The 14,627-nt window shown below is 49.5% G+C and overlaps 1 protein-coding gene across 1 annotated transcript; it reads left to right on the forward strand.

The window, feature by feature from the left end:
* Positions 1-832: 832 nt before the first annotated feature.
* KLHL36 (kelch like family member 36) lies at positions 833-14,294 on the forward strand (the record flags this gene model as incomplete). The annotated part of the gene is made up of 5 exons (XM_080937316.1): positions 833-941; positions 3,998-4,074; positions 9,165-10,235; positions 13,117-13,274; positions 13,742-14,294. The coding sequence occupies exons 2-5, from the start codon at positions 4,015-4,017 to the stop codon at positions 14,292-14,294; spliced, it is 1,842 nt and encodes a 613-aa protein (XP_080793442.1). The 5' UTR covers positions 833-941; positions 3,998-4,014.
* Between the last annotated feature and the right edge of the window lie 333 nt (positions 14,295-14,627).

Here is a 14,627-nt window from a genome sequence, read left to right on the forward strand (position 1 = left end):
ACGAGCAAGAGAGAGGGTGGAGTGGGGGAACAGAGACAGACAGGCAGACTGAAGAGAAGATGTGAAAAAAAGGAAGGAAAGAATTGTGTAGGGTGGGGGGAGGGGGATAATAAATGTAAATACAGAGTATCTAATAAAAGAAATGAGAGAAAACAGAAGAATAATGTAAAATATGAATTGACTAGGCCAAAGTTGAGGGGAGTGGTGGTTGAGGCCCTGGGCTTAATCTCCTAGGTTTGAGATAAAAGTAATAATAATAGAGATAAAGGTATAGAGAAGCAGAAAGCAGGCCACACAGAATATAGGAGGTGTGGCTACTAGCACAGTAGTCAACAAAGACCTCTTTAAGTGAGCAGAAGCCGCCCCTGAGGGAAGATGTGAAGAGTACAGCCATCCCGGAGCTCCCAACCCGCCCAGAGGTTTGTCCCACGAAGCCACCTCTTATCCTGGCGCCTGGGATGTGGACGCCAGTAAGCTTCTGCGGCGCATGCCTGGCCAGCGTAGGGGACAGCTGGAGTCCTGTCCAGTGCCAACAATAGTAAGGGACCTCCCGGTTCCTCTTGCAGATAATGACCACCTCAGTTCCTATCTATCCCTCCCCTAAAACCACACCCCTGCCTCCCAGCCTCCTCAGGCTCCGCCCCTAAAGCTGCACTCCGCCTTGATAGGCCTGCCCCTCAGATGAGGCTCCACCCTTTATCCTGCAGACCCCGCCTTTCTCCCGCCTGCCGCCCCCGCCCCCTAGCCGCCATTGACAGTGTAGGCTCGCACTTCCTTGCAGAGGGGTGGCTGCGCTTCGGACGGGCCCGGTAGCCCCGCAGCGTGCGCTGCTCCGGTAGCGGCTCGCAAGCGGGCGCGATCCGGGCTCGCGGGTGCAGAGCCTCCCTCGCCTCCCACGCCTCCCTCGGCGCCTCAGTACCTTCGGGGCGGGACCCGGGACGGTGAGTGCAGCCTGGGTTGCGTGCTGGCTCCCGGGGACCCCGGGTGGGGGCTCCGCACCTTCACCCCACCTGCTCGCACGTAGTCCAGGACGCAGCTAGGCGCCACAGACATGGTCCGGGAGACTACGGCGAGCCTGGCACTGGAGAACTCTCTCTAGATCTCTTGGCCTAAGAAAAGAAAGCTTCCAGACAGTAAGGAACCAGAGACCTGGCTGGCAGCCCTAAGTAGATGGGCAGAGAGGGTATCTATGTTTTCCTGGTCTGTGACCTTGGGTGAGCCCCTCAGTCACCTGCCCACCCACGGCGTGGTTGTATCACTGTGGGAACAATGGTGCCCATTCTCAGACCGCCAAGGTGAACCAGGGGTATGCAGTAAGCAGATGCTATCTGATAGCTGAACCGGTTTCTCTTCTCTCTGGGTCCCCAGCAGCCTGGAGAGTCGCTGCAGGGATACAGCTTAGTCACAAAGTTACTAGTTTTCTCGAAAAGATTCAGTTGTGTCTTCTTTCCCTGGAAGAGCTGTACAGAAAGGGATGTCCCGATTTCTTCCTCCATGGGAACACTAGAGCCCCTCCCCATTTATCTCAGAACCGTGTTGACTTATCACATTATTCTGCTTTAGCAAAGACTTTTGTTCAGGGGTTGGGGATTTAGCTCAGTGGTAGAGTGCTTGCCTAGCAAGCGCGAGGCCCTGGGTTCGGTCCTCAGCTCTGAGAAAAAAAAAAAAAAAAAAAAAAAAGACTTTTGTTCAATAGATATACTGGCTGGTTTTATGTCAACTTATCACAAGCAGGAGTTATCACAGAGAAAGAAGCCTCAGTTGAGGAAATGCCTCCATGATATCGAACTGTAAGGCATTTTCTCAACTAGTGATCAAGTGGGGAGGACCCATTGTGGGTGGAGCCATCCCTGGACTGGTACTCTTGGGTTCTATAAGAAAACAAGTTGAGCAAGCCAGGGGAAGCAAGCCAGTAAGTAACATCCCTCCATGGCCTCTGCATCAGCTCCTGCTTCCTGACCTGCTTGAGTTCCAGTCCTGACTTCCTTTGGTGATGAACAACAATGTGGAAGTGTAAGCTGAATAAACCCTTTCCTCCCCAACTTGCTTCTTCATCATGATGTTTTGTGCAGGAATAGAAACCCTAAGATAATAGGTAACAAAATGATTCTTCATGTGGGCTCAGCAGAACTGGGGGTAAATTTGTCTTGCAAGCCTAGCCCATGTTGATTTTATAAGAAAAGGGAGTAAAGAATTGAGACAGGAAAAGACAGACTCCTCTCCAAGGGCTGTTAACTAGACCAGGCTGCACTTTCCAGTCTTCTAGAAGGGTTGGGCTCTTGTTTTGGGGGGAGGGCCTTTGAGGAGAGATTATTGCACGGAGTTGTAGGTAGGGAACTTGAAGGTGGTAACACTTCTGGCTGTTTACAGTTTCTCTTTATCCCCCTCAGGTTGCTCCCACCCTGGAACAGGGGCAGAGAGTTCCTAATCAGAATTTCTCTGAATTTAGTCCAACAGGTTTAGTCCTAACTGGCACCTAACTGGGTGCCAGTGTCCTCCTAGACTCCCAAGTCCTCCAAAGCCTGACTCCTAGGTGTTCACAAGATCCTTGGCATTTTAAGTCAGGTAGAAACATTGTGTCTTGGGTCTGTAGATTTGGTCAGAAAGGTCAGCACAGCAGGATTGCTCTTGTTTGTGCCAAAGCGTAGGCCTCAGGGGAGGTTTCTCCCTGTGCATTCTTCCCTCCTGTGACCAAACAGCCCAGCTGTGGCACACAGAGGAACGGGAGGCCCTACACATTCTCCTGACTGCTGGATGCCCTGTGGGTTGTTTCATGCCATCGTGTGACCTCTTGACTTTTGAATCAAGGACAGGATGGGGGATGGTGTCGAAGAGTTATGTGGGGGAAAATTCCGGAAGACTCAGAGAAGCCCTGAGGACAACACCCAGAGAGAGTCTATACCCATCAGTCACCGCTGTCTCTCACCCTCCACTTCCTCTAGAGAATCTGAAAGTGTGACACTAGTCATGTTGGGGCCTCGTTTCCTGCAGAGGTGAAGTTTGGTGTCATTAACTAATGTTATGACAATTTGAAATGTCCTCATCTGTAAAGTAGGACAGCTGCCGTCAGCCTCCCATGTGTGGGACAAATTAAGTGAGATGACATGGGACGTCTTTTAGCTTGGATCCACAATGATGACTGTCATGAAAATTCTGCCATAGCCAAAAGGTAGACTTTAGATTAAAGATCAAAAGGCGGGTGTTGGGCCACTAAGATGGCTTACTGGATTAAGGTGCTTGCCACCAAGCCTAACTAACGACTTGAATTCAATCCCTGGGCCTGAAAGGATGGGAAGAAAACAAAGAACTAACTCTCCCAAAAATAAATTGAGGCTTTCACAAAATAAACAAATTAAGTTTAATTTAAGGGAAAAGATATTAACATGAGATACAGACTAAACGCTGTGTTGTGTGCCAGACTTTAGATAATAAAAGGACATGCATTAGATATAAGTATGGGAGGTTACCCCCCCCCCCAAGGCCATAAAATGGGCCTGCCTCACAGTTCTCAAATGAAACAATTTATTTTAAGTCTGGTGGTGTCTGCACACTTTTAATCCCAGCCCTCAGGAGACAGAGGCAGGTAGATCTCTGTGAATTCAAGGTCAGCCTTGTCTACAGAGCAAGTTCCAGGACAGCCAGAACAGCACAGAGAAACCCTGTTTCAAAAACAACACAGAAACAAAAAGTAGACTGTGCTGGGTGCTCTCCCGTGCACCAGGTCTTGGGACGTCCCTCAGATCACTATGATCTGCTCCTGTGGTGAGGTCTCTCTGTTTTCTGCTCTTTCAATTCCCTTTTCGAACCTAGTCCTTACACCCAGCAGTTATGGCAGCCTGACTTTCCACACGCAGTCTTTTGTTCTTTCTCTCAGTCTTTTGTTCCTCCACGGGACGGTTTCTTCACTTGCTGACAACGGTGCCTGCCGGTAGGACCTTCAGCGAACAGCCAGCCTGGAGTTGATGCTGCATGTTCAAGAATGCTCTTCTCATTGTAGGTCTGAAACCAGTCACAATGGAGGCAAGCAAGCCGATTCGAGTGTCTCGGCCATACAAAATCAGTGAGTCCTCAAAGGTACGTGAGCAGCCCCTCCCCACCCACCCCACCCACGGCGCCCATTCTGATAGCCTCATTCTGGCTGACGTCTTCTTTACTGTTGCATGTGGGTTTGCAGAGGAGCTCTGGGTTTAGCTCCGTTCTACAGATCACCATGAGGGTGGCAGAAAAGAACCATGGGGCTTCTGGCTTCATGTGGGGCTTTTCCAACCACAATATGTATCTCACAGAGAACATGGCTTTGAAGTAGAACTCATCTTCCTGGCCTTAAGGATTTTTTTCCCCTGTTGCATCCAACTCCCTGGAACCCCAAGAGTGAACAAATGTAGACTCGCTGGTCTGTGGCTACCAGCCCATTAGAATCACCCTTAGCAAACCGGGAACGAATCCAGGGAGAGTGGCCATTGCCCAGCTAGGCATGGCGCACTTCTATAATCATAGTGCTTGAAGCCTGAGGCAAGAGGACTACCATGAATTTAAGACCAGCCATGGCTATATAATAAAAACCAGCCAGACTTACATAGCAAGATCCCCTTTCAAAAAAACAAGAAAGCAAACAAACAGAAACAGCTCATGGGGCATGCCTTTAATCCCAGCACTAGGGAGGCACAGGCAGGTAGATCCCTGAGTTTGGGGACCAACACTGGATGTATGGAGAACAGTGGGCCACACCTGTAACCCTAGCCCTCAGGAGGTAGAGGCAGAAGGATCAGAGATGAACTTGAAGTAGTTTTTTTTGTTTTGTTTTTAAGATTTATTTATGTATTTCATGTATGTGGGTACACTGTCACTGTCTTCAGACACACCAGAAGAGGGCACCAGATCCCATTACAGATGGCTGTGAGCCAGCACATGGTTGCTGGGAATTGAACCGCTGAGCCATCTCTCCAGCCCAGGGTCAGAGATTAAAGATCACCCTCAGCTCCATAGCAAGAGGAGAGGAGAGCTAGATGTGGTGTTGCACGCATTTCTCAGTATGACGGAGGCAGAGACTTGTAAATCCCTAAGTTTGGGGCTAGTCTACAAAGCTGTGTTTTGAAAAACAACACCAAAAAGCAAAAATCACAACCACAGAAAGGAGGAAAGAAAGAAGGAAGGAGCTGATGGGGGTGTCTCCTTGTTAAACTGAGAGCTGGGGTGGTGAGCTGTGTCTTGCAGAGTGGCTCCTGCTCTGCCTCTGCTCCACAGCCATTAGGGGACTCCTGTGTGGGCAATAGCCGTATGCATTCATTTCCTACCTGCTTTGAGTGTTTCTCTTCAGAGATTAAATCTCATGATTGTTTTAAATGGTACGCTCTCTAAAATGGCAATATTGCCCCCAACAGGGTGGGGAAAAAAAGTGCCTTTAAAAAAAAAAAAAAAGACAAAACATGTTTTTGTTTTATTTTATTTTTGTCTTTGTTTTTGAAGTGGGAAGTTTCACTGTAGCCCACAAATCTCTAGTAGAGTAAAAACAAAATAAATAAGCCAGGTGGTGTCATGCAGGCCTTTAGTCCCAGCACTTGGGGGGCAGAAGCAGGTGGATCACTGTGAGTTGAGGCCAGCTTGGGCTACAGAGCAAGTTCCAGGACAGCCAGTGCTATACAGAGAAACCCTGTTTGGAAAACAAAAAACAAAAAAACAAACAAACAAAAAAGCTGCCTAGATCACAAATGTGCTCTGTAGTGTGGGCATCAGGTACACCCATGTAACTAGTGTGTAGTGTGGGCATCAGGTACACCCATGTAACTAGTGTGTAGTATAGGCAGGCATCAGGTACACCCATGTAACTAGTGTGTAGTGTGGGCATCAGACACGTCCATGTAACTAGTGTGTAGTGTGGGCATCAGGTACACCCATGTAACTAGTGTGTAGTGTGGGCATCAGGTACACCCATGTAACTAGTGTGTAGTATAGGCAGGCATCAGGTACACCCATGTAACTAGTGTGTAGTGTGGGCATCAGGTACACCCATGTAACTAGTGTGTAGTGTGGGCATCAGGTACACCCATGTAACTAGTGTGTAGTGTGGGCATCAGACACGTCCATGCAACTAGTGTGGAGTGTAGGCATCAGGTACACCCATGTAACTAGCTCCTAAGCCAGAAAGAAAGAACATGACCAAATGTGGCTGGTGGCTACACTCACAGACACTCTCCTGCCTCCTTCTGTTCCTTCCTGGTCCCACTGGATTTACTGATAGGCACTCAGTATGTGACTGGCACCTTTCAAACAGTGGAAGATCTCTCGAGGCTTTGGGAGCCACCAGCATGTCAAAGTAGGACGCTCCTGCACTCCTGTTTGGTGATGGAGTCTGTTCACCATGGGAGCCTGCTGTGGGAATGTCACTGTTCTCTGAATCACTCTAAAGTGGGTTGCCTTGCAGTGGTATCAAGTTCTATCTTAGCAGACATCCTCCCATACCTGCTGTACTCTGTTCTCACTCCTGACCACTTAGGGTCTCTCCAGCCCTGACATTTGAATGCATAGAGCCACATATGGCAGCACATGCCTTTAATCTCAGCATCAAGGAAGCAGAGACAGGTAAACTTGAGTTCAAGGCCAGCCTGGGTTACTGAAAAGGACAGCCAGGGCTACAACAAAGAAACCCTACCTTAAATAATAATAGTAGTAGTAATAGTAGTAGTAGTAGTAACAATTATATAGGACTCACACTGTCAAGAGATGCTGTGTAGGATGTTACTAATTCCCCAACATGCTGAGACTCTCTTACTGGTATTCCCTTGAAGTTTTGAATGATGGGTGTGTTTAAAGATACAGTCTGCAGCTATGTCACAGTGGCAGGGAAAACTGATGTTGAGACCCAGGAAGAGAAGAACTATAGTTGGTAGGTAGTATGAAGCCCACATCAAGCATAATGGTTGAGTTTCCCCCCTTCCCCTTCCCTTGTCCCCCCCACCACCCAGCGCTCACAGCCATCTGCACACACTGGGCTCTTACAGCACCCTGTCACTTATGGCCCTGGTCTATCCCGATTTCCTTTAGTCCATGCTGGGAGGGTACCCAGACTAGTATCTGAAAGAATCCAGACCATTTCTGCTTAAGGCCAACCAGGCTTCCCTGCAAGAAGGCAGACAAAATAACGAGCCACACAGGCAGGGGTAGGGGCTGACAGCAGCCATTCTGTAACAGAAGAACTCGCAGGAGAGCCTAGCCCACTGAACCAAGAGGGAGGTGACCTTGCGTAGCACCTGTCTTCTTTAACTTGTGGGAAGGTCACCTGCTCCTTCCCACAACCCTGCAAGGTGGATCAGACTTAGGAGCATGAGGAGATAAAGAAATTCAGTTACAAGGGCATCTTCCAGGGGTGGGAGGAAGGCACCGGCTGTGCTAAAGAACAGATTCAAAGGGGAAAATGGGAAAGGAGCTGGGATGTGGTTAGGTTGTTACGATGCTTAGTCCTTCACCCAGTCCCCAGTACTGCATATGGTGGTATATAGCTGTAATTCCAGTACAGGCCTGTAATCTCAGGAAGACTGGATATTCAAATTCATCCTCAGTTACATAGAGAATTTGAGGCCAGCCTGTGGTACATAAGACACTGTTTCCCAATAAATAGGTGGATGGAAAGATGTATACATAGATAGATAGATAGATACATACATACATACATACATACATACATACATACATACATAGTAGATGGGTCGATTGATAGATGGATACATAGATGAATACATAAATAGATACAGAGATACAGATACTGAGATACATAGACACATAGATAGATACATAGCTAGAACCCTGCCACAGAACTGGTACAGAGAAGACTTAGTTACTTAGGGAGGTAAGGCCAGAGCACAGGATCAGCCTGTCCTCTCACCTTCCTGTCCCCTCCACACTTGGTCTCAGGCTAGCCATTCTCTGTCGGTGTTACGTGAACAGATCAGCTATTTATGTTTCCAATAGTCTGTTGTCTCTTATGTTGAGTTTTCTTCTTGTTCTCCTCCTCTTTCTTTCTCCTTTTCTCATTTCTCTATTCTTTCCCTTCTCCTCCTCCCACCTGATTGTCTAATGAACAGCACAAAATGAGCCCTGACAAAGGACAGCATTCCTGCAGCTGTGTCCCCTGAGTTATCAGCCTAGGATCCAAAACATGCATCGGATAGGTGCTGATGGCTGTGGGCTCCTGAGACTGCGAAGTGGATGGGGGAGAGGTGTTACCATGACTGTGAATTCAGCCTTTTGTAAGTCAGAAAGGGCTGTCTCCCCTCAGGACCTTGAGTACAGACAAAACTTCTCAAGTGCCTGCTGGGCTGTCCCATGGACTGATTCCTAACTCTAAATTATAAATATGCAGCGTTAGAGAGGACCCACGGCTAACCTAAGACTGCACAGCCATAGGAGGCAGAGCTAGTCTATCTGGAATAGGGGCTTCTCCCTAGGGAATGCAACTTCTCTGATAGGAAAACATTTACAAAACATCTGTCCTGACCTAGAAGAAGGAAGAAAGGAAAGAAATTTAAAAAAAAAGTAAGTGCTGGTTATAAAGGAGGAAGACAAACCAAGCAGACAGTTTCTTGTTTTTGTTTTTTTGAGGCAGGGTTTCTCTGGCTGTCCCAGAACTCCCTCTGTAAATCAAGCTGGCTTTGAACTCAGAGATATTTGCCAAGCAGACAGTTTCTAGGAATTATATATAATGGGGTTGGCTAGAAGGCTCAACATGTAAAATCCCTTATTGCTCAAATTGGCCAGATACCCTGAGCTCTGCACCACAAAGGTTCCAGATGGAATGAGAGAAAGCTGTCTTCTCCCCTCCACATTCACACTGTCATCGAATGTGCACGTGGGCTAATACCTATGTGCTTGTTTTATTTTATTTGAGGCAGTGTCTCTCTGTGAAGTCCTGGCTGGCACCAACCTCTGCCTCTTGAGTGCTAAGATTAAAGGCATGTGAAATAAGTTTTAAAACTTATTTCAGGAGGGAGGGAAAGAAGGAAGGAGACACATCCTTTCAGAAGCGCTATGGTGCTCTGGGGTTTACTTCCGGGGCTCATGTTCCATCTTATCACAATTGTATCATGACCTTTGGGGTCTGACTGTGGTCCCCCCGGCAGGCCATGGGTGACAGACCAGTGCTCTTCTCCCTGAAATACCTTCTTGTGCAGGTGTACCACTGGCCTGGCCACTGTACCACAGTGCTGCAGCGGCTGAACGAGCAGCGGCTGCACGGCCTCTTCTGTGATGTGGTCCTAGTGGTCGAAGAGCAGCAAGTGCCGGCTCACCGCAACCTTCTGGCTGTGTGCAGTGACTACTTCAACTCCATGTTCACACTGGGCATGCGCGAAGCTTTCCAGAAGGAGGTGGAGCTGGTGGGCACCTCCTACATTGGGCTCAAGGCTGTGGTGGATTTCCTCTACAGCAGCGAGCTGGAGCTGGATGGCAACAACATTGACTACATCCTGGAGACAGCGCACCTGCTGCAGATCTGGACAGTGGTGGACTTCTGCTGCGAGTACCTGGAGCAGGAGGTGAGCGAGGACAACTATCTCTACCTGCAGGAGCTGGCCTCCATCTACAGCCTCAAGCGACTCGATGCCTTCATCGATAGCTTCGTACTGAGCCACTTCAGCACACTGTCCTTCACGCCTGACTTCCTGCAAGCCATCTCTGTGCAGAAGCTGTGTATCTACCTGAGCAGTGGCCAGGTACAGCACACGTGGGAATATGACCTGCTGCAGGCGGCTCTGCAGTGGCTCACGCAGCAGCCGGAGCGCGAGGTGCACACTTGCCGCGTGCTGGAGAACATCCGCTTCCCGCTCTTCCCGGAGGACATCCTGCTACAGCGGGTGAAGCTGGCCATGTGCTCGCTGCTGCCCAGCGAGGCCAACGGCGAGGGCTTTGTGGAGGAGGCCATCCACTACCACAACAGCCTGGTGGCACAGCCGGTCCTGCAGACGAAGCGAACGCTGCTGCGTTCGGAGGAGTGCTTGCTCTTCGTGGGTGGGGAGGTCTCTGAGCGGTGTCTGGAGCTGAGCGACGACACCTGCTACCTAGACACCAAGAACGGGCAGTGGGTGAAGGAGACATCCCTGCCGGCCCGCCGGAGCCACCACTGCGTTGCTGTGCTGGGGGGCTTCATCTTCATTGCTGGTGGCAGCTTCTCCAGAGACAACGGAGGGAATGCAGCCTCCAACCTTCTATATAGGTATGACCCCCGCTGTAAACAGTGGATCAAGGTGAGATTAAAGCAAATTAATCCATTACTCTTGAGACCTCTTTGTAGCTCTCTAACCTCATTCGTGGCTTCCCGGTTCAGGACCTTGATGACTGCCCTGCTTCTGAGAAAGGCATGATGATAGACTGATAGGCCACAGGGTCAGGGAAGACCAAGCAGCCCCCATCTGAAGGGCTGGCTGTTGTGTAAAGCGGCTTTCTTAGATGGAACCTTCTTTCTTCATGGGAGCATTCTGGGTCTGTCCAGTTACCAACACAATGTCCACTGGCCCTACTTGGTCTTTGAGAACATGAAATATGTCTGATACTCTTACTCAGTTGTAACTAACAGATACTAAGTATCCACGGCTGCTCCAAGCTCCATGACAGGGTCCCCAGGCCCCAGAGCCTCTGCTGGGATTCTTTTGTGGAGAGGTTTGGGGAGTAATTTTCAGAAAATAAAAGAGTTCAGTGCAACCTAGGGCAAGCATGGAGCCCACATGTCAGCCCTGTTAGGGCATCCTAGCTGAGTGTCTTAGTCGATGTTCTTTCTATTGCTGTGAAGAGGCACCATGACCAAGGCAATTCTTATAAAAGAAAGCACTTAGGACTGGAGACATGGCTCAGGTGGTTTAGAGAATGTATTGCTCTCACAGAGGACCAGAGTTCAGTTCCTGGCACACACACACTAATGACTCCAGTTCCAGGAGATCTGATGTCCTCTTTTGACCTCCATGAGCACAAGGTATACACATACATACATGCAGGCAAAACACCCATACGTGTAATGTAAAATGAATAATTCTCTAAGAAGGTATTTAGTGGGGCCTTGCTTACAGTGTCAGAATTAGTCCTTCATCATCATGGCCAAAAGCAGACAGGCATGGTGCCTGCCAGAGCAGTACCTAAGAACTTTACATTTCACCCATAGGCAGTAGGTACAGAGACTGGGCCTGGAATGGGCTTTTGAAACCTCAGAGCTCACCAACCCCCAGTGACACCCTTTCTCCAACAAAGCCACTCCTCCTAATCCTTCCCAAACAGTTCACCAGCTGGAAACTAAACTATCTGAGCCTATGGGGACCATCACCCTAAGCTAGTAAAGGCTCAGAAGTTTCAGGCTGGCCCCTTGACCTCTCCACACGTTTCATACTTCACCTCTGGATATGCTTGTGGCCTCATAGCCAGAGTTGATTGGCACACATAAGGCTGAAGTGAGGTGACCCTGTACAGTCACACCTCTCTAGACAGCCACCCACCAGAATCCTCCAACCGATACACTCCCCCCCCCCCCCCCGAGGTTTGCTGAACTCATCACCAACCAGATGTGGTGGCTCACGCCTGTCATCCCAGGATTTAAGAAACTAAAGCAGGAAGGACTGTCACAAGTCTGAGGCCAACTTGGGTCACATAGTGATTCTGGGTTATCCTAGACCATAGATTGAGGAGGCTCTGTCGCAATACCAAAATCAAATGGATCCCCAATGACCTTTCAGTTCCATTCTTATGACTCTAACCTGGGCCCGCAAGATGGCTTAGCAGGTAAAGAGGCTAGTCATGGGAGCCTGGTGACTTGAGGTTAGTTCTTGGGACCCACATAAATGGAAGGAGAGAATCATGGCATACATGCCCCACCCCTACACATACACAATAATAGCATATTTTTAAAAACCCCTAAAAGTTAAGTGGGGCCTATCTTAGGGTTTTACTGCTGTTAAGATATAGCATGACCAAGGCAACTCTTATAAGGACAACATTTCATTGGGGCTGGCTTACAGTTTCAGAGGTTCAGTCCATTATTGTCAAGGCAAGAGCATGGTAGCATCCAAGCAGGTATGGTGCAGGCTGAGTTGAGAGTTCTATCTACATCTTCATCTGACAGCTGGTAGCAGAATACTCACTTCCAGGCAGCTAGGATGAGGGTCTTAAAGTCCACACCCACACTAACACACCCACTCCAACAGGGCCACACCCACTCCAACAGGGCCACACCTACTAACAGTGTCACTCCCCAGGGCCAAGCACATACAGGGCCTCTGGAAAGCTCAACTTTGGAGTCCCTCCTGAACAGGTGGTGGCAGAGGCTAGGCCTGTAATCTGTGTTATCAAGGCTAGAGTTTCTACACTCTGACTGCCTGCAGAGCGTCACTCTCTCTCCAGTTAACATGGTCAGTAACCAGTTCAGCATTAATTTAAAAAAAAACCTTTTTTTTTCCCAGCTGGATTATGCTACAGCGGAAGGTGGATTGTGCTTCCAGCCCAGCATGCTGAAATCCAGGGTTTCATTTCTAACACATGAACATACATATCTGCTGAAAGAGAGGGGGAAACTGGCTTTTGTTAAGATGTTTTAATTTTATATGGATTTATTTAATTGTGTGTATGTGAGGGCCATGCTTGCATGTATGTCTGAGCATCATATGCATGCCTGATATCTAAAGAGGGAAGAAGAGCACATCAGATCCCTTGGAGCAAGACTTAGGGACAGTTGTGAGCTGCCATGTGGGTGCTGGAAATTAAACCTGGATCCTTGTAAGAACTAATTGCTCTTAACAGCTGAGCCATCTCTCTGGTCCTGTGTGTGTGTGTGTGTGTGTATGTGTGTGTGTGTGTGTGTGTGTGTTTTAGAAATATATTCATTTCTTTCATGATGCTAGGCCACAAGGTTTACTACGTGGCTAAACCAGTTTGAAGAGGCATGTCCCCATGTACCTCTAAGCACTTGAGTGGAAGTATCAGGGGTTCTCAGAATTCCCCCCAGCCCCTCTTTCCTCCAGTCCCGTCCCCTCTCCCCAGCACACCTGGACACTGTCTGGCCCTCCTGAGCCATGCAGTCTGTGGACACAGTTGAGGAACATGGTGCTGAGGCTGGGAAGGGAAGCTTCAGCTGTCTCATTTTCACAGATGGCATCTATGAACCAGTGCCGCGTGGACTTCTACCTAGCCTCCATTGAAGACATGCTGGTGGCTGTCGGTGGCCGGAACGAGAATGGAGCACTGTCTTCTGTAGAGACCTACAGCCCCAAGACCAACTCCTGGACCTATGTGGCTGGCTTGCCAAGGTGATGAGGGGCTTTGGGCGGGATGCTGGAAGCTGATGTCATGGGAGAAAGTTTAGTCTTGATTTCTGTTTTTCTAAATGGCCTAGCTTCCTCATAGCCAGGGTAGGCCATGAGGTGCTGAGGGCACTTGCAGACCTTGCCACCAAGACAAGCATGCCCCAGTTTCCGAGTTGACTGGTGTCCTGGGCTTCAGAGAGTGAGTGTTGATATCGGATGGCATGGAACTCACAGAGATCTCCCTGCAAAGTGCTAGGATTCAAGGCATGATCGCAGGCCCGGATACACATTCTTCTCTGTCTCTTTCTCTCCACTTTGATAATGTTTAGAGGAGCCAGGCACAGAAAGTGTAACACTCCCATGCCTCCTCGAGGACGCAGGGGCCACTTGTTCACCTGCATTCTGTACCCCTTGTCCACTGAAGCAGGCTCGCTTCCCCTGAGCTCTTCTGTCCTCTGGCCTCTCTGCAGATTCACCTATGGCCACGCGGGCACCATCTACAAAGACTTTGTGTACATCTCAGGGGGCCACGACTTCCAGATTGGCCCATACCGCAAGAACCTGCTGTGCTATGACCACCGGACGGATGTGTGGGAGGAGAGGCGGCCCATGACAACAGCTCGGGGCTGGCACAGCATGTGCAGCTTGGGCGACAACATCTATTCCATTGGGGGCAGTGACGACCGCATGGAGTCCATGGAACGCTTCGACGTGCTGGGCGTGGAGGCCTACAGCCCACAGTGCAACCAGTGGACTCACGTGGCGCCGCTGCTGCAGGCCAACAGTGAGTCAGGCGTGGCCGTGTGGCAGGGCCGCATCTATATCTTGGGGGGCTACAGCTGGGAGAACACGGCCTTCTCCAAAGCCGTGCAGGTGTATGACCATGAGGCCAACCGGTGGAGCCGGGGTCCCGACCTCCCCAACGCCATTGCAGGCGTGTCGGCCTGCGTGTGTGCCCTCAACCCAAGGCTGGAGGAAAAGAAGAAGAGGAACAAAGACAAACACCAGGACCGAGGTCAGTGACCCCAAGGTGCTCACAGAGGTGGCCATCTCCACGACACTCACTCCCAGGAGCTTTTTGTATTTTTTTTTTTTCATTCCTGGTCTTTCTATGCTACCACGGTAAACAGCAATTAAATATTCTTCACAATTTCACCTCTTGTTTGAATACTTACACCAGGGCTCTTATGGCTCCACAGACCTTCTTCCCAGGCCGCACACTCCCAGAGGTCCCCTCCCTCCACATCTGTCTCCTCCAACAGTAGCCAGCTCACAGGTCATAATGGAAATTTTTGCAGTAAAACTAAGGGTCTCTCTCCAAGGTCTGGGTCTCTCCAAACCTGGCCAAACTCTCAT

The sequence above is a fragment of the Micromys minutus genome, assembly GCF_963924665.1.
Source record: "Micromys minutus genome assembly, chromosome: 24".
Lineage (NCBI taxonomy): Eukaryota > Metazoa > Chordata > Mammalia > Rodentia > Muridae > Micromys > Micromys minutus.